General features: G+C 40.4%; 6 protein-coding genes across 7 annotated transcripts in view; 3 read left to right on the top strand and 3 right to left on the bottom strand.

The window, feature by feature from the left end:
- Positions 1-6,372, top strand: part of LOC115632179 (division abnormally delayed protein) — a 97,297-nt gene extending 90,925 nt beyond the window's left edge. Inside the window, exons 5-9 of the mRNA XM_030529213.1 lie at positions 598-787; positions 1,587-1,762; positions 2,504-2,711; positions 3,411-3,537; positions 3,609-6,372. Coding sequence (XP_030385073.1) covers positions 598-787; positions 1,587-1,762; positions 2,504-2,711; positions 3,411-3,537; positions 3,609-3,766 — 859 coding nt within the window. The 3' untranslated portion in view covers positions 3,767-6,372. The remainder of the gene's footprint in view (positions 1-597; positions 788-1,586; positions 1,763-2,503; positions 2,712-3,410; positions 3,538-3,608) is intronic.
- Positions 1,764-2,386, bottom strand: LOC115632181. The gene is made up of 2 exons (XM_030529215.1): positions 2,257-2,386; positions 1,764-2,192 (listed from the first exon to the last, which is right to left on the bottom strand). The coding sequence occupies exons 1-2, from the start codon at positions 2,338-2,340 to the stop codon at positions 2,046-2,048; spliced, it is 231 nt and encodes a 76-aa protein (XP_030385075.1). The 5' UTR covers positions 2,341-2,386; the 3' UTR covers positions 1,764-2,045.
- A 448-nt stretch (positions 6,373-6,820) lies between the features above and the next one.
- Positions 6,821-9,478, top strand: LOC115632453 (DNA replication licensing factor Mcm7). The gene is made up of 5 exons (XM_030529605.1): positions 6,821-6,937; positions 6,996-7,365; positions 7,427-7,928; positions 7,988-9,045; positions 9,106-9,478. The coding sequence occupies exons 1-5, from the start codon at positions 6,907-6,909 to the stop codon at positions 9,305-9,307; spliced, it is 2,163 nt and encodes a 720-aa protein (XP_030385465.1). The 5' UTR covers positions 6,821-6,906; the 3' UTR covers positions 9,308-9,478.
- A 544-nt stretch (positions 9,479-10,022) lies between these two features.
- LOC115632129 (NEDD4 family-interacting protein 1-like) lies at positions 10,023-17,999 on the bottom strand. Its single transcript, XM_030529135.1, has 2 exons — positions 17,860-17,999; positions 10,023-11,606 (listed from the first exon to the last, which is right to left on the bottom strand). Exon 2 carries the CDS (start codon positions 11,602-11,604, stop codon positions 10,789-10,791), a length of 816 nt encoding a protein of 271 aa, XP_030384995.1. The 5' UTR covers positions 11,605-11,606; positions 17,860-17,999; the 3' UTR covers positions 10,023-10,788.
- On the bottom strand, positions 12,284-17,985 carry LOC115632130 (protein spitz). 2 transcript variants are annotated; one of them, XM_030529137.1, is made up of 2 exons: positions 17,860-17,985; positions 12,284-13,504 (listed from the first exon to the last, which is right to left on the bottom strand). In XM_030529137.1, exon 2 carries the CDS (start codon positions 13,294-13,296, stop codon positions 12,637-12,639), a length of 660 nt encoding a protein of 219 aa, XP_030384997.1. In that variant the 5' UTR covers positions 13,297-13,504; positions 17,860-17,985; the 3' UTR covers positions 12,284-12,636. The 2 variants fall into 2 exon arrangements, with proteins under 2 accessions (XP_030384997.1, XP_030384998.1); XM_030529138.1 differs by lacking the exon at positions 17,860-17,985 and adding an exon at positions 14,837-14,969.
- A 330-nt stretch (positions 18,000-18,329) lies between the features above and the next one.
- Positions 18,330-22,040, top strand: LOC115632689 (helicase POLQ-like). The gene is made up of 9 exons (XM_030529925.1): positions 18,330-18,950; positions 19,010-19,217; positions 19,277-19,455; positions 19,514-19,787; positions 19,906-20,111; positions 20,163-20,765; positions 20,831-21,664; positions 21,723-21,857; positions 21,937-22,040. Exons 1-9 carry the CDS (start codon positions 18,330-18,332, stop codon positions 22,027-22,029), a joined length of 3,153 nt encoding a protein of 1,050 aa, XP_030385785.1. The 3' UTR covers positions 22,030-22,040.
- The last annotated feature ends 125 nt before the right edge of the window (positions 22,041-22,165 follow it).

Below are 22,165 nucleotides of genomic sequence, written 5' to 3'. Positions count from 1 at the left end.
GTGGCAAACAATATAAGCTACGAATATTTGAGTCCAGATAGCAACATTTTTAATACAAATGAAAAAGGCTTCAGTTTCTAGTAGGATCTAGTAGTATCTAGTGCTTGCTAATAAAAAAAAAAAAAAAAACCTTAAGAGATTCTTTTCATATTTCATTTGTCCCTTAAATGCATTCAATGCATTGCTTCCCAATTCAAAGCACATCTAAGATACCAATGCTTGCCAAAACATGCTCATTCCAAGTCAACTTCGTAGCACATTTCGGGGAAAAATAAACAGCTACTGTTGCTTAAAAGATTATAAATACTTAGCGATAAAGTATAGAGTATACAAGTATACTATCTCTTGTTCATTCGAGAGAGAGAGAGAGAGAGAGAGAGAGAAAAAAAATGAATTCATTTTTGAATTCACATTCACACATTTCTACAGAACTTAATAGATTAAGCAAAGTATTAAAATATTATATATAAATTAAAATAAAAAACACTAACGCTGTAATAGAGTTCTAGAATTAATCAGTTTAGCAATCTTGAAGTGGTTGGCGATTAAAGGCGATGGCTTAACATTTTGTAATGACTTTTGCCTTGTATCCCACAGTGGCTGCTCGGCGCAGTATGCAGGACTGCTGGACAGCCCCTGGTCCAATGTGGTGGTTGCTCTGGACAATCTGGTTACCTCACACATACGCTCGGACAGCGGTATCATGACGACCATCAAGCAATTGGGCGGCAAGCTATCCGAGGCGATTATGAGCGCCATGGAGCATGGACCCGATCTAGAGAAGAAGGTAAGTGTAACGTTGAAGGCTGCATTTATAATTCGTCAAGTAACATTGCCTTAATTTATGAACATTTTTAATTAATTTTATGCTTAACCTTCAACGAGACGTTGCCGCCAAATATTTGAGGCATTTCGTGCACTTGTTTCCACTTACATACATGACTTTCAATTAAGGCAGAGCGTGTTCGTGGGTTTGGTGCAGTCACCAGCAGTCACCAGCAGTCGCCAGCCAGCCAGCCAGCTAGCCAGCCAGCCAGTGACATGACAGGCCAGGCCAGGCCAGGCTAGACTTAGACAGTTTGCTTGTAGATTCATTCAGATTCGTGTACGGCTGTCACAAAAAGCGCTGCATAATTGGCATGCTAAAGCGTTCCGATACACAAAGTCCCCATATATGCTAAATTATAATCTCGTATTTAGACGGGCAGCAACTGCAAGCAGAAGCTGCGAGCTGCAATTTACATGCAAGACGGCGTGCGCATTAAAAGCTAATAAACATAAAAGCCAGCAGCTGGCAGATCGGCCAATGGACTTTGCTTGAACTGCATTGGGCAGGGGGCTGGTTGGGCTGTTGGGGCATTGGAGGCATTGGGGGCATCGGGGGCAGGCTTGCACGTGCGCATGGCACGCATTGCATGTGTAGGAGCGATTATCAGACGGCATGCGCAGGAAGTATTAAGTAGAGTAGCATTTTTTTGTATATACATATACCTGTACATACTTATCTGTAAGCCACTTAATTGAGTTTTGGCACACTTGAAGCAACTGTAACTGACAGCGCTATTGGTCGCATCAATCAATTGCAGGTGAAGAAAACCTGTGGCGTGCCCAACTTGCTGCCCTCCGTTACCGCCGAGACGGAGGTGCGACCCACACCCCAACAGCATGCCGTGAAATGGGCCTCGCCCCCAGACGCGGGCATCGGCCGCTTCCTCAGCACCATCGACAAGTCCAAGGAGTTCTACGCGAACATAGTTAACAAGTGAGTTCACAAACATTTCAGCCAAACTGACGATGCCACCAGGCGCCAAATCTATATTTCAAGTCTCATTTATATGATTGTGGTTGTGCGTGTGCATGTGCATGTCCATGTGTGCGTGTGTCTGGGTGTATTTGTAAACAATGACCGACCTATGACCTCTGTGGGAGCAACCAACAAAACAACAATGACAATTTTGTAAATGCCCAACGTAAAGAGCCAAGGGTCTAAACAAAAATGTTGACCCAAGGCCGCCACCCATTCAGTTCCATTCCGTTCTCCTTCGCTACTTCCTGTCACGCACGATCTTCAGATTGAAGTCACGCAGTAGACTGAGGACATCCCTCAGCAGACAGACGTAGAGTGGCGTGAAGACGGCAATGAAGAAAACCACGTTGGTCCAGAAACCAATCTTCACAATTTGGCGACAGCCCTGCCAAGAAATCGAACTGTAGCAACGGAAATACTATATTTATGTAGATGAGATAACCACTTACGTTGCGATAAACCACCGGCGCGGGCCGAGCGATGCAGAAATTGTGCGCAATCTGATGGACAAATAATACAATTTCCTTAAACATTTTCTATGAATTTTTCCTAACGATCTTTAATACTTGATTATGTGAGTTGCCAAAAGGTTCTGAGACATTTATAGAGTCGGGCCAAAGTGACAGAACATGCCAGTTTTCAACGCTAACTAGATTCATCAATTGCATCAATTTCCATTTCCATTTCAATTCACAGCATTTGCGAGGACGAGGATATCGACCAGGGCGACCGTCATTGTTGGACAGGCGAACGCGTTGGTGACTACACGCAGATCCTCATTCAACCGGGCAGCGATTCTCAGCGCTACAATCCGGAAGTACCATTTGAGACGCAAGCCCAACCCAGCAAACTAAACGAACTGGTCGACAAGCTCATCAAAATACGCAAGAGCATTGGATCGGCGGTAAGTGGTCCTGAACGTATTTTTGGAGGGATTAGTAAGCCGAGATGCTATAGTCGGAACGTATACACTTATCTTATAACTTTGGAGGCCAAATAAGGGTTTCCTGAATATAATTTGTACAGTACGAGTAAAATATATTTAAAGAGCACCAAGTGTTTAGCTAAATAATGGGACCTACTTTTCTAAGGAAAGGATCAAATGGCATTTCATTGTCCTTCAACAATTTTATTTTGTTTCCCAAAACACGAAAGTACAGTGTAGCTTGAAAGTACAGTGTAGCTTCCCTCGCCCTTCCCAAAGGAATGTGTTGCATAGAAACTTTAAACTCAACTCGTGCTTGAATCAATCTTTGGATAACATAATGGTGTTAAATACGTCATGACTGAATTTGTACAAAAAAACATAAACTGTAGAGGCAGTTCTCCTTAGATTTATTTTTTTGTTTTACAACTTTGAAAGCGCTCTTCATAGGGAACTCGATGCTCCAGTTCCTTTAGATGAATTTTGATTCATTTAAATACCAAACTGGCTATCGGCAACAACAAAGTATTGAGACCGAAGCTTATTGCTGATATGTTAAATAAGTGACACTTTTAAAGATCTATTTATACATTTATGCATGGAATAGGAAGTAATTGTTTAACAATTTAGCAAGTTCTGAACATTTTATTAACTTGCAAATGTCTTGCTTTCTTGAAGGTTCCATCCAATACTCAGACACATGATATCCAGAGCGACATGGGACGTGAGGGTTCCGGCAGTCACATTAGCGATGATGATGAGGAGTACGGCAGCATGCATGGCTCCGGCGATGGTTCGGGTGATGGTAAGTGTGAAATGCCTAGAGAATTTTTCAAAACTCTATTCTAACTTGCATTTGCTTTTCCTTTTGCCCAGGATCCATTCAGGGCGTGTACAATCCCATTGGCACCACGTCCGGCCCCAACGATGTGGAGCCGCGTGACTCGCAGGGCGCCGCGCCCTCCGCCGCGACATTCAGCGCGACATGCCTAATCCTTACACTAGTCACAATACTCTACAGTAGATGTAGTTAAAGCAGCACCCCAAAACAAGAAACAGAGCTCGTGCACGCAATCCGACGCGAGTAATCATTATTATTATGTATCATTATTATTAGTTGTGTAATTCTTAAGTTGTTACAAGTAATTTATTACACCTAAGCCTAATCATTCAGCAATCTTAGCAAGCACATTGAATGCAAAGTGCAAAGTGCAAAATGCAAAATGCAAGTGGGTTCATATCGAATCGAAATTCTAGATGCATCCCAAGCATCCGCACTTCTAGCTGTTTTTCCCCAAGGTCGTCGAACTTCAACACAAAATCCCATTAGACTCTTGTGCCATAAAAGTGTTGAGAGTAGCGCGAAACCAAGTAACGGAGTAACAGAGAAATATTTGAATCGTAGTCACAAACTTCAACTTCAAGCAACACCTACCTACGTAATCCTTCCCATATACTATACATACCACATAGAAGAGACAGCAGTTTATTCAGATACATGCAATTACGATATCTAGCATATAGTATAAAGCGAATATACAATACATAACATAAAGCTCAAGCTCAAGTTCAAAGCAAGTTGTTCCTTTTTGGTGTAAAAATAAAAGTAATCGCATAAAGTAGTCGCGGCTATGGCACAAAATTCGAAAAGTTTTCGACATACAAGTAGTATGGTCACAAGTATGTATGGTTATTAAATATCAGAAGAAACAGATATACTACATAAGAAGACGAAGAAAGAAGAAGAAATACGTAAAATGCAGAATTTACAATAACAAAAATCGTTTAGCTATAGTACAGTAAATGTTAATTGCAAGTTTATTGTTGTCTACACCTTTGAACTGAAAATACGATTATAAATACGAATACGGTAAATATTGAAAGCAAATGCAAATTAATGGAATTTAGTTGGATAAACGCACTTTATGGAAAAACTAGAAGACTTACAGCTTTATACGCAAAACACAAACAAGAAATCTATGGACGGTTTATCTAAGTATATACGATTCTATACGTATATACTTATATATACAAGAAAATATATGTATACATACCTATATACGAGTATGTATGTATGTATGTATCTATCTATGTTTAAAATATATTGTATGTAGCATTATTTAAACTAATTTTTTGTATTTGAAGTGAACGAAACAAAAACAACTTGAGCTATTGTCATGAAATGAAGCATTAATTGACGCAAGTTGAACTCAAAGCACGCGATGCGTTGAAATACTGAAAACCCCCTTTCTCTCTAGAGCGGATTGTAAAATATTTGTTAATTTAAGTTACAACTACATGCGAGGAGGGGCTGAAACGCAAAAGTCAAGAAAGTGAGCAACGGCGAAGGTTTTTTCATTCCTGCTAACCATGTAATTCATAATTAGTATATACACACTATATATTTCAGATCCAGGGTCAATTCTTTAATGCCCTATTTCCAGATTCTAATAAGACTATGAACATCTCAACCAGATTTGTTCACTACAAGTAAATTTTAATCCCTTCTTCTGCATAAATTCTTCAAACAAGTTAGCTCAAATGACTCTGTCTCTTCCAAAAAAGAAAGAAATGCTATGAGGCTATCCTATTTCCTATTTTTCTAATATTTCTTACATATGATAATTATGAATCGCAGTTTAAGAATGACTTCTCCCTGTTCGCTCTTTTGGCATTCACATGTTTTTAACCCTCTTCTCGTGCCTAGTTAAAAGCAAATTATATTTGTTAAGAAGCTATAGCAATGGCTTCGCAATATATATTTTTATATTTCATGAAATCTTGACCAGCCAACGTCCCATGAAAAATTTAAATGCAAAGCTCACAACTCAAACTACTCGTATATGAAAGTCGAAGTTTTGTGTGGCTGAACAGTGCAAGGCATAAACATGGAAACTATTGTTGCAATCTAACAGATACTTTAAAGTGTTAGAACGCGCTGCAAAATAAAAAAAAGCAATGCGCCTCAACGACACTCTAAATAATAAATATATATAAATAAATGAATAAACATAAATATGGAATATGCAGCGACTTTAAACGGCATGCATAAGTGCTAAGTTTAAAAAAATATATATATATACATACGAGGATAAACATTTACGAACTAAACAGAAATCTATTGAATTAGCGCGTAAACTGTAACAATTTAGTGTGTAATTTGTAAAAAGCAAATGTTTAATGAGAATTGAAATTTAGTTAGTAGCAAATTAACAAATGAATGAGAAAACACAACAACAAATTGTCTACATATTGGATTTCTAGCAACTAATTAATAAAATACAACATAGGAAGCAAAAACAACAACAACAGCAGCCAACCACTTCATTGGACAGCGTTCATGTGTGTTAAAAACTATGATTATATTTTATTATCATTATTATTATTTGTAACTATTGCATGTGATTAATAATATTTAAGTTAATCGTAAACATAACATATTACATCGTAACTTATGTATACCGCAGCAGCAACAGCAACACAACAACAACAACAACAGCAGCAGCAGCAACAACAAACTGTACGACAAATTAGTAGTTGCGCGGCTGTTAAAATCAATTCAATTGCACAAAAAATTAAATGTACTACTTTTTAGGCGCATACAAAAAATACAAATAAAACTTATGTAACAAAAACGCAAGTCTAAACATTTATTGACATACTGACGAAGCATTAGTGGCAATTTAAATGGAAACCGTTTTATATCTTTTAAAACATTTGAGAATCACAATAAACCTTCCTTTATATCAAACAGACAGAAAAAACATTGAAATACCGTTGGGAGGAGAAAGTTATTTGTCATCACAGTTCACGAACTCATATAAAATTGTTATAATTATTATTAATTATTTATTTTGAAAGTTTAAGAATTTTATTATTATTTTTATCAGTGTAGAAACTAACGCGCCATCTGGTTAGCAGGAAAGTTACCATTAAGCACAAATTTTGCCAAACATCAGATGGCGCCACCGTCACTGTGTAGCCACTTTCTATAGTAAAAACAGCCTGGCAGCGCTTCAAACTTTTGGCGCGAATAGCGCATAACGCGGACTTCCCTAAGCAGCTGTCGTGCATTTTGTTATTGCAAGCGAAAAGGCAAACATCAGTCGTGAGCATTTTCACCATTTATTATAAAGATATTAGACGCTGTACTATTTAATATCACCACAATAAAATGGCACGTCGAGACTACGCTCAAGACAAAGGTAAGGAAAAGCGGAATATTAAGTGAAAATTGAAATGTGTATGTAAAATGTCGTGCAGAATCCATCAAGACCTTTTTGTCGGAATTCTGCCAGACGGACGATGATGGCAAAAAAAATTTTGTATATGGCACGCAGCTGGTGAAGCTGGCGCATCGCGAGCAAGTACTTATCACCATCGATTTGGACCACTTGGCGGAGTTCAATGAAAGTCTGGCCGAGGCGGTCATTGCCAACTGCCGTCGCTATGCAACCATTTTCAGCGATGTGATCGCAGAGCTGCTGCCCAGTTACAAGCAGCAGGAAGTGCACGCCAAGGATTCACTGGACGTGTATATTGAGCATCGTCTAATGATGGATGCACGCACGCGCAATCCCCTCGAGCAGCGGGATGAGCACAACAGCTTTCCACCGGAACTGATGAAGCGATTGTAAGTAAACAACGTAAATTTCCATATAAAAAGTATGGGAATTAACTATTTGTTTAAATAGCGAGGTGGGATTCAAACCAATGTCCACGGAGAAGGCGCAATCCATTCGCGAGGTGAAGGCCCAGCACATCGGCAAGCTGGTCACAGTGCGCGGCATCGTCACGCGGTGCACCGAAGTAAAACCCATGATGGTGGTGGCCACATACACCTGCGATCGTTGCGGCGCCGAGACATATCAGCCCGTCAACTCGCTGACATTCACGCCCGTGCAGGAATGCCCCTCGGATGATTGTCGTGTCAATAAAGCCGGCGGTCGATTGTATCTGCAGACACGTGGTTCCAAGTTCGTCAAATTCCAGGAGCTAAAGATGCAGGAGCACAGCGACCAGGTGCCCGTGGGTCACATTCCAAGAAGCATGACGGTCATGTGTCGTGGCGAAGTAACACGCATGGCTCAGCCTGGCGACCATGTGCTCGTCTCTGGCGTTTTTCTGCCCATGGTTCGCACCGGGTTTGCGCAAATGATTCAGGGTCTGCTTTCGGAGACGTTCCTGCAGGCGCATGTAAGTGAGCCGCTTTGACTTTGCAAAGACTATTCAATACCATTACCTTTTATCGGCAGCGCATTATCTGCATTAACAAGAACGATGACCTTTCTGACAAAGAATCTGAGCTGACGCCAGAGGAATTGGAGGAACTGGCTCAAGATGACTTTTATGAGCGTCTGGCTACTAGCTTGGCACCCGAAATCTATGGCCACCTGGACGTAAAGAAGGCCCTGCTGCTGTTGCTTGTTGGCGGTGTGGACAAGCGCCCCGATGGCATGAAAATTCGTGGAAATATAAACATCTGTCTCATGGGCGATCCTGGTGTGGCCAAATCCCAGCTGCTGGGCTACATCAGTCGCCTGGCACTGCGCTCACAGTACACGACTGGTCGTGGTTCCTCGGGCGTAGGTCTTACCGCGGCCGTCATGAAGGATCCTCTCACCGGCGAGATGACCCTCGAGGGTGGCGCTCTAGTGCTTGCGGATCAGGGCGTCTGCTGTATTGATGAGTTCGACAAGATGGCCGATGCCGATCGTACTGCGATTCACGAGGTCATGGAGCAGCAGACAATCTCCATTGCCAAGGCGGGCATTATGACAACCCTCAACGCCCGTGTTTCAATTCTGGCCGCTGCCAATCCGGCCTTTGGCCGCTACAACCCACGCCGAACTGTAGAACAGAACATTCAGCTGCCTGCTGCCCTGCTCTCCCGTTTCGATCTGTTGTGGCTAATCCAGGACAAGCCTGATCGGGACAATGACTTGCGTCTGGCCAAGCACATCACCTATGTGCACAGCCATAGCAAGCAGCCGCCGTCTCGCATCAAGGCCCTGGACATGAATCTCATGCGCCGCTACATTAATCTGTGCAAAAGAAAGCACCCCACCATTCCGGACGAGCTCACCGACTACATTGTGAACGCCTATGTGGAATTGCGTCGGGAAGCACGTAATCAAAAGGACATGACGTTCACATCAGCTCGCAACTTACTCGGAATTCTACGCCTGTCCACGGCACTGGCTCGCCTGCGCCTCTCTGATCGTGTGGAGAAAGATGACGTGGCCGAGGCATTACGCCTCCTGGAGATGTCCAAGGACTCACTGAACCAAATACACGAACACCAAAAGGGACAGTGAGTAGCACGACAATCGATTCACATTAATTTGAGTTTAACACACGTTTTTCTTTACAGCATTCCCAATACCTCGGATCGCATTTTCGCCATTGTGCGCGAGCTGGCCGGCTCGGGCAAGGCGGTAAAGATCGCCGACATCATGGACCGCTGTACGACAAAGGGCTTCAAACCGGACCAAGTTGATAAGTGCATCGATGACTACGAGGAGCTCAACGTGTGGCAGGTCAATATGGGACGCACAAAGATTACGTTTATGTAATGCTTCTATCTTTTCAATTCGTATCTTTTTAATTATTTCTATGTACTAGCCCGTAAGCTCATTCATTTAATTTAGACACAAACTGTTCATTAATAATTATAATTCATTGCCATCAACGAGAACAGTGCCGTTTTTTAAAGTCCAATGTTTTGAAAATGCACTGTAAATAAAAACTATGAGAGAAAATCCATACATAATTATTATATTTTACACTATAACTATGGATTTACTGGTGGAATTAGTTTAACGATCCATTCGATGCGTTGCAATTTGATTATCAATCCAGGACATTCTGTGAGTGGTTTAATATGATTACGATTTGCCAGAAACGAATTTTCGAGCTACATAATATTGATATTGATGGCATTAATTGAAATTATAGGTATATGAAGGTAGTCTATAATACAAATATTGTATAGTCGACATATAGTTCGTTATAGACCCTCAGTTGCAGTTCCAGATCTTGGCACCTCTTGTCCTTTCTAGAGAAAACATATATTTGGTCCATGTTTTGCCTTCCTAGATATACACTACATATATCGAGAACTAAGTCATTATTCTGTGTATACATACTGTGTACACATACACGTACTCCGTGCAGATTGGAGATTTCCATTCTAATGAGATCTACAGACATCCATGAGTCATTTTTGCTAAAATAAGTATTTTATTGATTTACAAAAAATACATAATTTAAACGGTTTTTTTTTTTTTGTTTTTTGTACACACGACACTTAGTTATGTATGTATATACAGCAGACATCGGTAACTATGATAGTGCATACGTTTAACAATTTTATTTATCGTATTTGCCGATTTTCTCGCATTCGCACATGCACGGCAAAGCTCTTGCAATGCTTTTGTTTCTTGTTCTATATGAACATAATAATTAGATATAAATTTGATAATTGTACTTATAAGTAGTTAGGTAGTATTATGAACTTTGCTGCCAGCGTAGTTTGTGAAATCTTAAGTACCACAGCATTGAAGAAGGTTTAACAGATTAATTTTTTTTAGCATACACACCACTTGTGTTTAGCATATATGTACATACATATGTACATATTTGCATACATATGGGCATCTTTAGGTGTTGTATGTGAGAAGCAACAACAGTGACATTAAACATGTACATAAAATAATGAAAGGCTCGAACAGCTAAAGGGGCAACCCCTTTCTACTCAACTACTGAGTGCGAACTTCTCGGCTTTAGCTACATTTCTGACATACATATATGTGTACCTAACTTTTTAAATTACTTTTGTCGCCCTCTGCGGACTAAGTTGCGCTATTTAACGTAATAACTAGAGAAACACTAACCCATAAAAAGTCCGCATTGATTTATGTGTGTGTCTGTGCTTCATCGAACAAAAAAGAATAAACATCGAGGAGGACTTTCTATCTTCTCACCTCCATCACCTCCTTTAGTCAAACACATATTTACAAATAGACCGGCACTTCGTTTTTAGCGGCCTTCAGGCTTAGTAAAAGAACAGGAGACGCTCCTGCGCCGGGGCCGAGAGCAAGCGCCAGGTGCGCTTGATGCTAACATACTGGATGATAGCACGGACGCATATTAAGAAGCCAAAGGCCATGATAAGCCACCACAACCAAGTGTTCTCGTGCGAGGCCAGATCCGTGGAGTGCTTCACAATGAGCGTCCACTTGGCCAGCGACAGCCCGAAGCCGGAGAGGGCACCGTAACGAGCCGCAATTGTATGACAGAAGCAAGTGAGCATCAGAAAACCGATCCAGTTGAAGAGAAAGGCCACCATGAAGGCCGTGATGAACATGATGTCTGTGCCCAGCAGATTGTCTGTAGTGGACAGACTATTCTCTGGGTCCGATGCATCGATGGCAATGAATGTGAGTGCCGGTTGAGCGGCACGTACGGCGGCAGCACCATCGCGTAGCGGATTCGGCGGCAACAATGGATTCGGCGGCGGTGGCAACTGCTGTGTGTTGGACAGCGTGAGGAATGCGGGAGGCAGCTCTCCGTTTAGTGACTTCTCCATTTGCACCTCCTCGTAGGTGGGCAGCTTGCCGTGCAGCTCCTGCGACAGCTGTTGTGCATTGTGCTCGACCAGTGCATTGTCCTGCTGCTGTGCCTCCGAAGACGCGTGAGAGGTCAGCCCCAGTGAGGGCAACTGAGGCGGCAGCGCTACTTGCTGACCGCCAGTATAGATCGTGGCGGGCTCATATGGAGGTGGAGCGCTAAAGTCAGCCTTTGGTGGGCCCAATTGATCGTCTCCGCCACCACCGCCTCCTCCGTTGGATCGTTGATTATTTTGCGGCATGTCTACAAAGAAAGGCAGAAAATGAGCTAGTGATTAAAAATTAGTAGGCATGATGAGCGTATCGACCACAATTAAAGATCCTTGTAGATGATATTAAAGGGCTTCAGCGAATTCAGTTTTCATAACTTTGATAGTCAGAATTCTTTGGGGATTAATGACAGTCTTCTCTCGTAAGTTTGAAAAAAATTTAAATACATAAGAAAATCAAAGCAGTGCAAGTAGAAGTTTATTATGATGATATATACTTGTATAGTATTATATTACCATATAATATTCTAAACAATGGAAATTGATTATTGGAGTCACCCAGCAAATACGAATTGATAAGATATGAAGGATGAACTTCTTTCCTAAGTTGATCATGGAGATTAATACAAATCGAATCAAAGCTATTAATAGATGGGCATAATTGTTGCTAGTTTCCCCAATCGAATTGACTTAAAATATATAAGAATGTCACAAACGACCTATTTTAAAGCTTTAAGAATTTGAGGGTATTTTACGGAAATATCAGATACTTGACAACTTAATAAGCTCTGTCAAGAGATCTATTTTAATTTTACATAAGTAAGGTTGTGCTTAGTTTATATATTTTAAACAAAGATATTTGGTTTTAGTGAAACAGTTACTGGTACTGTTTTTCTTTTCGTTTTTATTAACATTATTAGTTTACGTGGCGTTTGGTGAATAATATAATTAATAAATAATTAGTTTAAATACATTTGTAGTATATGCGACTGGTTCAGAAAATTGCATTGCATTATCAGTAGACAATTTGATAAATAATTGAATTAAAAGTTATCAGCTACAAATCCTTTCAATCGTGAGCTGCTCGTCAGTTTACAATTGTTTCGTCAGTTTATAATTGTTTCGAAAAGGCACTTATAACAAACAATAGGCAAAGGCGTTAACGTTGTTAAGACGCTGTGCGGCTTTCGTCGTTAGGGCAAATAAAAAATAACTTAAAAATAAAATTATGTAATAAAATAAGCGGTTAATCGTTTTAATAAAACATTGCTCGTTCGTTAAAGTTCAGTGCTTGTTCAGTGCCTGGAAGGCCTCCTCCAGTGTTAGGATTCGATCCGGTCGAAATGGTCGTCGTGGCGGAAACGGCTGTGTCATGCCGTCGACCACATCCATGCCGGCATTCTCACAGGCAAGATCGCCGACATCGGTGCCGCTATCGTGTAGTTCCTTCTTTTTACGACTCTCTTTCCGCAGGCACCATATAATTAACATGGCCATGAGGATAAACGCCAGTGTGGAACCACTTACAATGCTCGCCTTCTCCAGCATCACGCGACTTCGTGTGGGCAGGTACGAGCCATCGATTTCCTTGTACTCGCAACGCGGTCCCATGTAGCCAAGCGCGCATTCGCAGTTGTACAGAATCTCATTATGGATCTCCACGGTGAAGCAGGTGGCATCGTTTAGACAATACCAGGCGGCATATGTGGGCGGACAGTTCAAGATGGGAAACGTTATGTTCGGCCTGGGTGGGCCTTCTGCCACATTTTCGGGCGGAAGCGGCGCGACTGTTGAGCTGGTGGTAGTGGTTTGCTCCTCGGGACGTGGTCTGGAGCTGGAACGTGGGTAGCAGCCTTGGGTTAGTGGGGTGCAGGCAATAATCGTGCAAGCAAGAGCAAGCAGCAGGCGTTTGGACGGCAAAGGCAGCATCGGCGGCAACATCATTGTCAAATTTCTTTCAGTTCCTACTTGCTTTTAATGCTGCATCATGGCAGTGAAGTTTCAGTTTTTAATCCTTTGATGCGGGGAATGTTTCTCTGAAGGTGTGTGTGTGTGTGTGTGTATGAATGAGGTGTGTGTTCTTGTTTGGCTGGAATATTTGTTGGCTGACAGGCAGGCCCAGTCTTGTGTTTGTTTCTATTCTCTGGTGTTGCTGAAAATCAAAATGGCAGTGCATTAAAATAAACTCAATAAGTAAAAGAAAAATTATTATAGGTGTGAGTGTGTGTTTCTGTACGTGTTTGCGTGTGTTAGAGCCTGCCCGCCAGCCAGCTCGCCCTTCCTCTTCCTGCCTCTCTAATACGAAGCTGTCGCATGTGTCGTTCCCCGCCCGCCTATTTGGGCTGACTTCGACCTAAGTAGAAGATAACAAATCAGCTCATTAATGAAGTAGAGTACAGGAAAAGTTAAGAAACATTGTCAATTACACGGGTTATTTACCTGAGAGCTGAGCTGGACTTCTTATTTGCACAGTTTGTGCTTCACATATCTGCCTTATGTTCATTGTTTTCATATTGTTTTATAAATATGCAAGCACATATTTTCGGGTACGTGTTAAATTTTTACACAAATAAAGACACACACGCTAATGTTATAACTTGATTTTGTTCGGGCCTGACGCGTTTCAAGCACATGAACTTAAATGTGTATGGATATATACATACATACATATGTATATACTATAAATTAAGTATACATATGCCCTGTCGTATACGCCGGGTCTAGGCTAACAATTTGATAAAATTGTTACTCTGTTTGTTTTATCAATAATATTATCTATTAATGTAATTTACAAATTGATGGAAAATTTATGAACAATTTTCAGAGGAACTTCAGGTGGGCTTATTAATATGAAATGACTTCCATTTAATAATAAGCAGCTGAGAGTGCAGTTATTGTTTGGCTGTCTAAGAGAGACACAATAGGGAATCAAATAAAAGTACTTGCAATTATATTAATTGCAATATATTAGATGCAATGAGGTGAATCGTTTTTTCATAGTTTTTGCTTAGGGAACATCAGTTCCATTATGTTCACACCAGCTTATCAAACGGCTGATTCTCATAATGTGCAAATAGTACTCTGTCTGTTTCACTATATAGTATAACAAAAAATATTTGAGCCCACGTATTGTAGGTAGAGACTCCAAAATTCGCTTCAATTCGCTATTGAAAAGAATTTTCAAATATTAATTAAGTTCTCATTAATATGTTTAAACTTTATTTTTGCTAAATTAACAACATCGAGGAATTCCTCCAAGAAGTTACTCTAACTTTCACAATAATCAAAGTAAAAGAACTTGAATTTTGGAAACTCTTCCGTAATGATGTCATAATTAAAAACAAATAAAAATACAAGTAAGTTCAGACTTCCCGAATTCATGAATATCACATATTCTAAATAAATGCCGCACACTGTGCGCAGCTTTTAATTAACTAAAAATGTCAGAGCCACATCCACTCCCTAAGCTAATGGGGCTGCTTACCTGTTGGCAGGGTCCGAGTCCTTGAACTTAACAGTCGGCGTGCGACTCACTCAGAAGACACACACATGGGACAGAAATAGCATGACGCTGCGCGAAACAAACTTTGACGCTTCTGACAGCCAACTGTGAGCTTCCAATGCGTGCAAAATGGAAAGTACTTGAGTGCAGACGGGCCACAAACAAGAGCAATTAAGTTGACCTTTAGGCAATTGAGTAACTGAATATCTCGGGTACTGACTCGAGTTGACTTGGTGCGTACTTGTAAAAGACCACAACACAACTAAAAATAGTCGAAATCAATCAAGAAGTGTGTCGTATACGCTGTTGAGACTCGAGGCCTTTGGGCTGGGCCTAATTTGCACAGACCTCGCACGCAAATGAGTAGTTTGTGAATATACGAGCATGTGGGTGTGAGTATGAGTGTGTGCCGGACAAATAAAGGCATTCAAAAAAGAAACTAATGTCTAAATAACCATTTCTGTATAATTACAGTCTGGCTTCTTGACGACGAATACCCCGCGTAGATATCAGCGGTCGCAATACATATGTACATAAATAAAACGCTATCTTCAACGCTTCATTAGATTACAAAAAAGTACATAACCTTGCAAAATTCTTTGAGCGTTAATGTTTTGTGCAGCTCTACTTGTATAGCAGAGCTTTCACATTATTAGATTTATTTTGAGCGAAAATATAATTTTATGATTAAACTCAACACGACTAATGTGCCTCCTACGCAAGAACATAATGAACTCTATCGATTATAATAAAGTTCAATAATATATATACATATAGGAGTATGTAATTGCTATCATTAGAATCAAATAAATGGTGTTTCAGCGAGGTGCAAGCTTTTACAATATTTATGACAATCATTATTTTGTAATTTATGAATCTGTTAATAACGTAAGTTTTATTTACACTTGCTTGTGCTTAAAATGTAAAACAATTATTGTTCTTATGGAAGTTTTTATATATCCACAATGCTATTGGTCCGAATATCGCATTCCGATCTTCAATTTAGTTCCGATATACAAAGTATATATACATACTATACTATACAGTGTTTCAAACATTATGGTGGCTGATCGTTGCTATGGCAGTACATATACATAGTATATACATAATGTATGATCCGATGCATACTCTTTCTAATCATTAGATATATCCGCAAACTTGGACAACTAGCTTCCAATCCGATCTTCCGATGTTGTTCAAATGCAGAAAAAGCGCAAAAGTTTTTAAGCTCGAGATAACTAGCAAAATCACAAATCGATAAAATGGGAACTTCCCAGCCAAAAATAAAGCCTCTAAATAATTTTCAAGTATGACTTTTTTTAGTCTAGCCGTGAAAACTTAGTTATACAATGAAAAGGTACAGTAATTCGGTGCGTCAACGCTTTTATCATGGAAAAGAGCTTGTTGCCTTGCTATTATTGATTTGCAGAGCGCAACAATAGCAGATTCGAAAGATAATCGGCACCAGCACAAAAACAATGAGTGTTATTGATAACAAGCCCACACAGTCTAAGAGTGTGGAACGCTCATTACCATGAGTCATGTGGCTGGCATAGTGAGTGAAAAATGGTAAATAAAATATTGCAAGTATGCACGAAATCAGCAGTTCGAGTATGAAAAATAAACGCTTTGCGCCCGTATGGGGCGCCAAGGGGAGCTAAGCCGTATGACTTGTGCATGTGTGTTTGTAAGTACACAAATGTATCTGTGTTTGTGTCCGTAGAGAAAGCCAACGTGCGCGTGAATAATCAAGTGTTAAAAATTAGCTTACAAAAAAAAGAAAAAAATACTATATACACACTATACAGCGTAGTTAGACGGCCCGAGTTTCTTTTTTTTTGCGTGTTGATAAGAAATTTTAGGCGACGCGACAACAATACATTAACGACAATAGAGACTGTCCAGAAGTAAGGGCTGGCAGCTGGCGATGATGACAATGAGGACGGCTGCGTGTCAACTACAGCAGGTGTGGGTTGTTTATGCAGCAACATACAGTTGAGCTTCGCTAATTTGAAATCGGCCAAGAATATTTTCAAATTACAATATACTTAAGAGCAGCTCAAGGAATGTTATTGTATTTTTAATATATAATGTAGAAAATGTGTCCAACACCAGTTCAATATATCAATAGTATTGTTATCAACTTTTCGATAATCATTCACAATTAAAGCAGTAGAACTGGCGATTCAATTTATGGAAGCTCAACTGTATTGTACACATGTACATATGTACATACAAATGCGGATGCGCCCTAAACCAGTTAAACAAGGCAACCAAGAAAAGAAGCAGCGCGTGCAACAAACAAAACTCCGAATAGAAATGTAGCAGCAAAACAAAGGAGAAGCAAACGAAGCGGAAGCTGTGTGAATGAAGGCTTCAAGTAGCTGCGGCTTCCGTCTTCTAGATGCAACAGTGACGGGAAGTTGCAGGGCAGCACGCATTTAGGTTGCAAGGCAACACTGAAAAAACTTGAATGAACACACACACACACTTATACTGTTGCATTATGCAAACAGGAGGGGCGGAGCGTTGCAGCAAGATTAAGAACGAGAACAGAAACAAGTTTTGCAGCGCAAACAGACAACAGTTGCGTTTGTTGCTCTTGTTGTTATTGTACAAGGGCAAATAAATTAATTTACTTGTGTAAATATGAATTAGTAAACAAGTACGTTTCAGCGTTATTGCTCCACTCACAATACACACACAAGAGGCAAGCGCACAGACATAAACAAGCGCTTATCACAGTGTTAAATATTTAGCACTTGCTTGCAAAATACCTGCTGATTACAATTTAATAAACAACACTTGCTAAATAAACTTATACACACACACCCACAAGATTATTGCTCCCCCGGAGCTTCTTTGCGTTGGCACTGTGATGTAGACATATCTATTTCTGTACTCAATTCTCAATAAGCCCCCATTTCTTTGTATTATAACTATTACAGCAATCAAATCGCTTTTAAATTTTTGTATGTATGCATGTGTGTTTTCTATTTATTCACCTTCTTTAATGCGTTGAACTCGCTAGTTTTGCGCACTCTCCGTTTTCTTTCGTACTGTTGTATTGATTTACCAAAATAATGCACAACACACTGCGAATACTGTTAGTTTGTGTAATTATACCGAATGTGAGAAGTATGTAGGTGTTTCGTTTAAGCACTGGTTACTTAATTTACATAATTCATTTACTTTGCGTAGGAACGAAACAAATTAAACAATCTTTTTCCGTCCCGCGACTTAACTACGCCAACAATAATGCACCGAATAATATCTGGAGCTCAAACACATTGTCGATTAATTTGCTATCGTTACCTTCGATAGGTGATTCCATCAGTCGGAAATTTCAGTGCTGGAAAGTGTTGCGCCAAGCAGCTGGTATTTTAAGTGGCGGAATTTTACAAAAACACAACAAAATATAAGTTTTATTTTATTGCATCAATTTTTTTTGCACATCAGTGCAAAAATTTTATCAATGTCCTTGAAGCGAAGCAAGCAAATCGATCTGGTTGAAGATGATGCGAGCAATGCCAAACGCTGCACAAAGCTGGATATTTGTGAGAAAATGGGAACCAATACGGACTCGTGCGACAGCTTCGATTCTAGCATCAACCAGCATGATTTAGTAACCGGGGATATAGTGACAATATGCGACAGTAGTAGCAGAGAATCCTTGGAATCGAATCTTTCACTGTTCACGCTCTCGCTATTGCATAAAATTAGTGAAGAAACTAAAAGGACGGAACGTCATGCGCAGGGCGGTAATGGGATTGATTTATGCGAAGATGGAGTCGAAACTAATAAGGAAATTAATAACATGAAGGAGTTGACTAGCTTCGAAATGCAAAATATGTTTTGGGATGACGACGAGATAAGCATCGAAATCACTACTAAGGGAGAGGAATTAGAAAATCAGCTTCTTTTTAAAAATACCATTGATGTAGAAAAAGAAACTGAACCATTAGAGCCTGTAGAAATACAATTTTCAACACAACAAGAGTTTGACATAACTGCAAAACTAGATTGGAAGACCGAAATGCGTACTGATATAGTCTGCGAAGATCCTCAGGCATCAGAAAACGCAAATTCCAAAGAAGTACTTGAAGTACCACTCCCAGAAATGGCTAAAATTAAAATATGAAACGCTTTTTTCAGACAACTTATGGGCCAAACAGTAAGCAACTAGATCCAGAAGAACAAAATTTATTACGACAAAAAGAGTTGGAGATAATAGGGGAACTAGATTGGGAGACGCAAGCATTTACTGAGTTTCAAGACATTCCTGACAATGGTGATTTCTATGGGCTATCTAGCAGAGTAAAGGAATTGATATTTGAATACAAAGGTATTCAAAGCTTATATGGTAACTATATGAAATGCCGTGGGATGCAGGTTCAGATATTAAGATTGCATTTTTTTCAGAATGGCAGGACGAATGTCTTAGGTTGCCGGCCATAAGGCAGCGGAAGAATCTAATTTATGCTTTGCCCACGAGTGGCGGAAAAACGTTGGTTGCAGAGATTTTGATGCTGCGTGAGATGCTTTGCAGAGACAAGAATGTTCTTTTTGTCTTGCCTTATGTATCCATCGTACAAGAGAAGGTGAATCGAAATAGGCCTTAGGAGTGTCGACAACTCAATATCTAAAAATGCAAAACAGGTTAGTGCAATGGCGCCGTTTGCCATCGACTTGGACTTTATTGTGGACGAATATACCGCCGGAAAAGGCAGATGCCCGCCCGCCCCACGTCGTAAGCGTAGGAGCTTATACATAGCTTCGATTGAAAAGGCCGTCGTGCTCATAGATAGTCTCATCGAAGCAAATCGACCGCAAGAGATCGGACTAATTGTAGTGGACGAACTTCATTTGATTGGAGAGCGTGGACGTGGCGCATCATTGGAGGCTCTTCTTGCAAAAATAATGTTCCTTAAAGGTTAGAATGCTAAAAGTATAATTATTAATCTATCTATCTATAAATAGAAAAACATACTTACCCGGTTTAAGAGCATATCATCTTAGAATTGATAATTTATCTACATTTTTGTTTTCAGCAAGCATTCAAATTGTTGGAATGAGCGCTACCATTGGTAATATTAACGAAATCTCGACATTCCTCAATGCCGATGTCTATATGCGTAGTTTTAGACCTGTGGAACTGAAAGAATACATAAAATGCGGTCGCGACTTGCTGGAAATAAATACCGAGAAACAAGCGTTGGAAGACATTTTCGTTTATAGCCGTACAATCAATAGCAAAGTAATTATTGACGAACTGGGTTCCTATGTAAGCTAATTCTCTATCTTGCAGTACAGCAAAGCCGTGGCACGTGAAGATCCCGATCATCTGGCTGGCCTGGTCACCGAGTGCGCTCCTGAAAACTCCTGCCTTATTTTCTGCCCAACGCGAAAAAACTGCGAGAACGTTGCACAATTGCTCAGTCGCATATTGCCGAAGAAAAAGTTCGTCGAACACTGTAAAGGTGAGAAGGCCGAGCTGATGGATGCCTTGGACAAGATTTGTGGTGTTCTTAGCCCGGTGCTGGCACGTACCTTGCCCTATGGCATAGCCTACCATCACTCAGGCCTAACAACGGACGAGCGCAAGTATATAGAAACGGCCTATCGCTTTGGAGTAATCTCTGTCATTTGCTGCACATCGACGCTGGCTGCGGGCGTAAATTTGCCCGCCAAGCGGGTGATAATACGTGCGCCCTATGTGGGCCAGGAATTTATAACTCTTTGCAAGTACAAGCAAATGGTTGGTCGTGCTGGACGCGCCGGCATGGGAGATGCTGGTGAGAGCATCTTGATTACCAAGGATTGTGATAACGTAAAGGTTAGGGAGCTGCTGCTCTCGCCGATGGACAAGGCATTAAGCTCGCTGCATCATCAGAACGCAGTCGGCTTACAGGTGAGTCAAAGCGAGATATACATTTAAGTTTGTAGATTTGATATACATATATAATTCATTTTCAGACGCTTATTCTCAGCATTATTGGCCTAAAATTGGGAAACTCCCGTCGTGATCTTTCTCGGTTGATTAAATGCACTTTACTTTCAGTGCAAGCCACTGAGTTGGATGTTGAAACGGAGGAACTGGTGGTGATGATTCTCCAGGAAATGATTAAAAACAATGTCCTGTTCGTAACTGAGGATCTATATCAAAAAAGTCTACAGCTAACTACAGATTGTCGATTATTCATCAGTCAGACGACACGTTTTGAACTGACCAAGATAGGCAGAGCAGCTTTCAAGGCGGGAATTGATTACAAACGCGCCATCTCCCTTCACAAGGAACTAATGCTGGCGCAGAACCACCTTATTCTTTCAAACTATTCCCACTTACTCTATCTCATTGTGAGCTGCAATTCGAATGAGCAGGGGGATGAATTTTTTAAAGCCGAAGCGGACATTCTCTTTCGTCTCTACAGCGAGATCTCTCCGGAGACTCAGGCGCTGTTCAGCCTGCTGGGCTTTAACGAAGCACATGCCGCTAAGCTGGCAAAGACAAAGTCTATTCAGGGTCCGCTGGCATTGCAATTAAATCGACTCTACAAAGTACTAATTTTAATGGAAATACTGGATGTTGGTTCATTGCCGGAGGTAGCAAATAAGTTTGATATTGAACGTGGCACATTGCAGCAATTTATTAATCAGTCGAATGCGGCGGCAAGCGCACTTGTGCGTCTTTGCCAAGAGATCGGAGAATTTTGGTGCTATACACCTCTTTTCGAGCGCATAAATGAGAAAATGGATCGTTGCGGCACCATTGAACTTGAGCCATTGTTGGAGCTGCCTGCTGTGAAAATTGTGAGTAAGCTAACTATATACTTTTATATTTTGGCTCAAAGAAATTAAAATGTTATAGAATCGTGCCAAACAGCTCTACGCTGCGGGCTTCCACACTATCGGGGACATTGCTAAGATATATCCAAAAACGCTTGTTAACGCTGTGGAACATATGCCATATAAAATTGCTACTGAAATTATAGCTGCAGCTAAGGTATGTAGATAGAAAAAAATCAATTGCACATTGATTTATATATGTATATACATATATTACAAAATTGTATTATTACTAGATTATTTTAATGAAGAGACTGGATCATTTAGAAGAAGAGACTGAGGCCTTGAAGTCGTGCCTACTCAGCGACGATGACACAAGCAATGATTAAATGAATTGCAGCTAACTTCTATATAACTGTAATATATGTACAAATATTAAGTTTAGTTTCATATTTTTTTTATTAAATTTAAGTCTCAACAGTAAATAAATAATTAGTATCAAATGCTTACAAGCTAATTTCAAAT

The sequence above is a fragment of the Scaptodrosophila lebanonensis genome, unplaced genomic scaffold (assembly GCF_003285725.1).
Source record: "Scaptodrosophila lebanonensis strain 11010-0011.00,11010-0021.00 unplaced genomic scaffold, SlebRS2 tig00001415-arrow-pilon, whole genome shotgun sequence".
Lineage (NCBI taxonomy): Eukaryota > Metazoa > Arthropoda > Insecta > Diptera > Drosophilidae > Scaptodrosophila > Scaptodrosophila lebanonensis.
Note: the sequence above shows the minus strand (reverse complement) of the source record. Positions and strands in the feature narration are given on the sequence as shown.

Bases quoted from the DNA above. Each gene is read 5' to 3' on its own strand.
- LOC115632181 (XM_030529215.1), bottom strand. From the start codon at position 2,340: ATGTTTAAGGAAATTGTATTATTTGTCCATCAGATTGCGCACAATTTC. The intron at 2,193-2,256 runs GTAAGTGGTTAT...ATTTCTTGGCAG, and splicing joins CGCCGGTGGTTTATCGCAAC to GGCTGTCGCCAAATTGTGAA.
- LOC115632453 (XM_030529605.1), top strand. From the start codon at position 6,907: ATGGCACGTCGAGACTACGCTCAAGACAAAG. The intron at 7,929-7,987 runs GTAAGTGAGCCG...TTTTATCGGCAG, and splicing joins AGACGTTCCTGCAGGCGCAT to CGCATTATCTGCATTAACAA. The intron at 9,046-9,105 runs GTGAGTAGCACG...TTTTCTTTACAG, and splicing joins CACGAACACCAAAAGGGACA to CATTCCCAATACCTCGGATC.
- LOC115632129 (XM_030529135.1), bottom strand. From the start codon at position 11,604: ATGCCGCAAAATAATCAACGATCCAACGGAGGAGGCGGTGGTGGCGGA.
- LOC115632130 (XM_030529137.1), bottom strand. From the start codon at position 13,296: ATGATGTTGCCGCCGATGCTGCCTTTGCCGTCCAAACGCCTGCTGCTT.
- LOC115632689 (XM_030529925.1), top strand. From the start codon at position 18,330: ATGTCCTTGAAGCGAAGCAAGCAAATCGATCTGGTTGAAGATGATGCG. The intron at 20,766-20,830 runs GTGAGTCAAAGC...ATTCATTTTCAG, and splicing joins AGAACGCAGTCGGCTTACAG to ACGCTTATTCTCAGCATTAT. The intron at 21,858-21,936 runs GTATGTAGATAG...TATTATTACTAG, and splicing joins AAATTATAGCTGCAGCTAAG to ATTATTTTAATGAAGAGACT.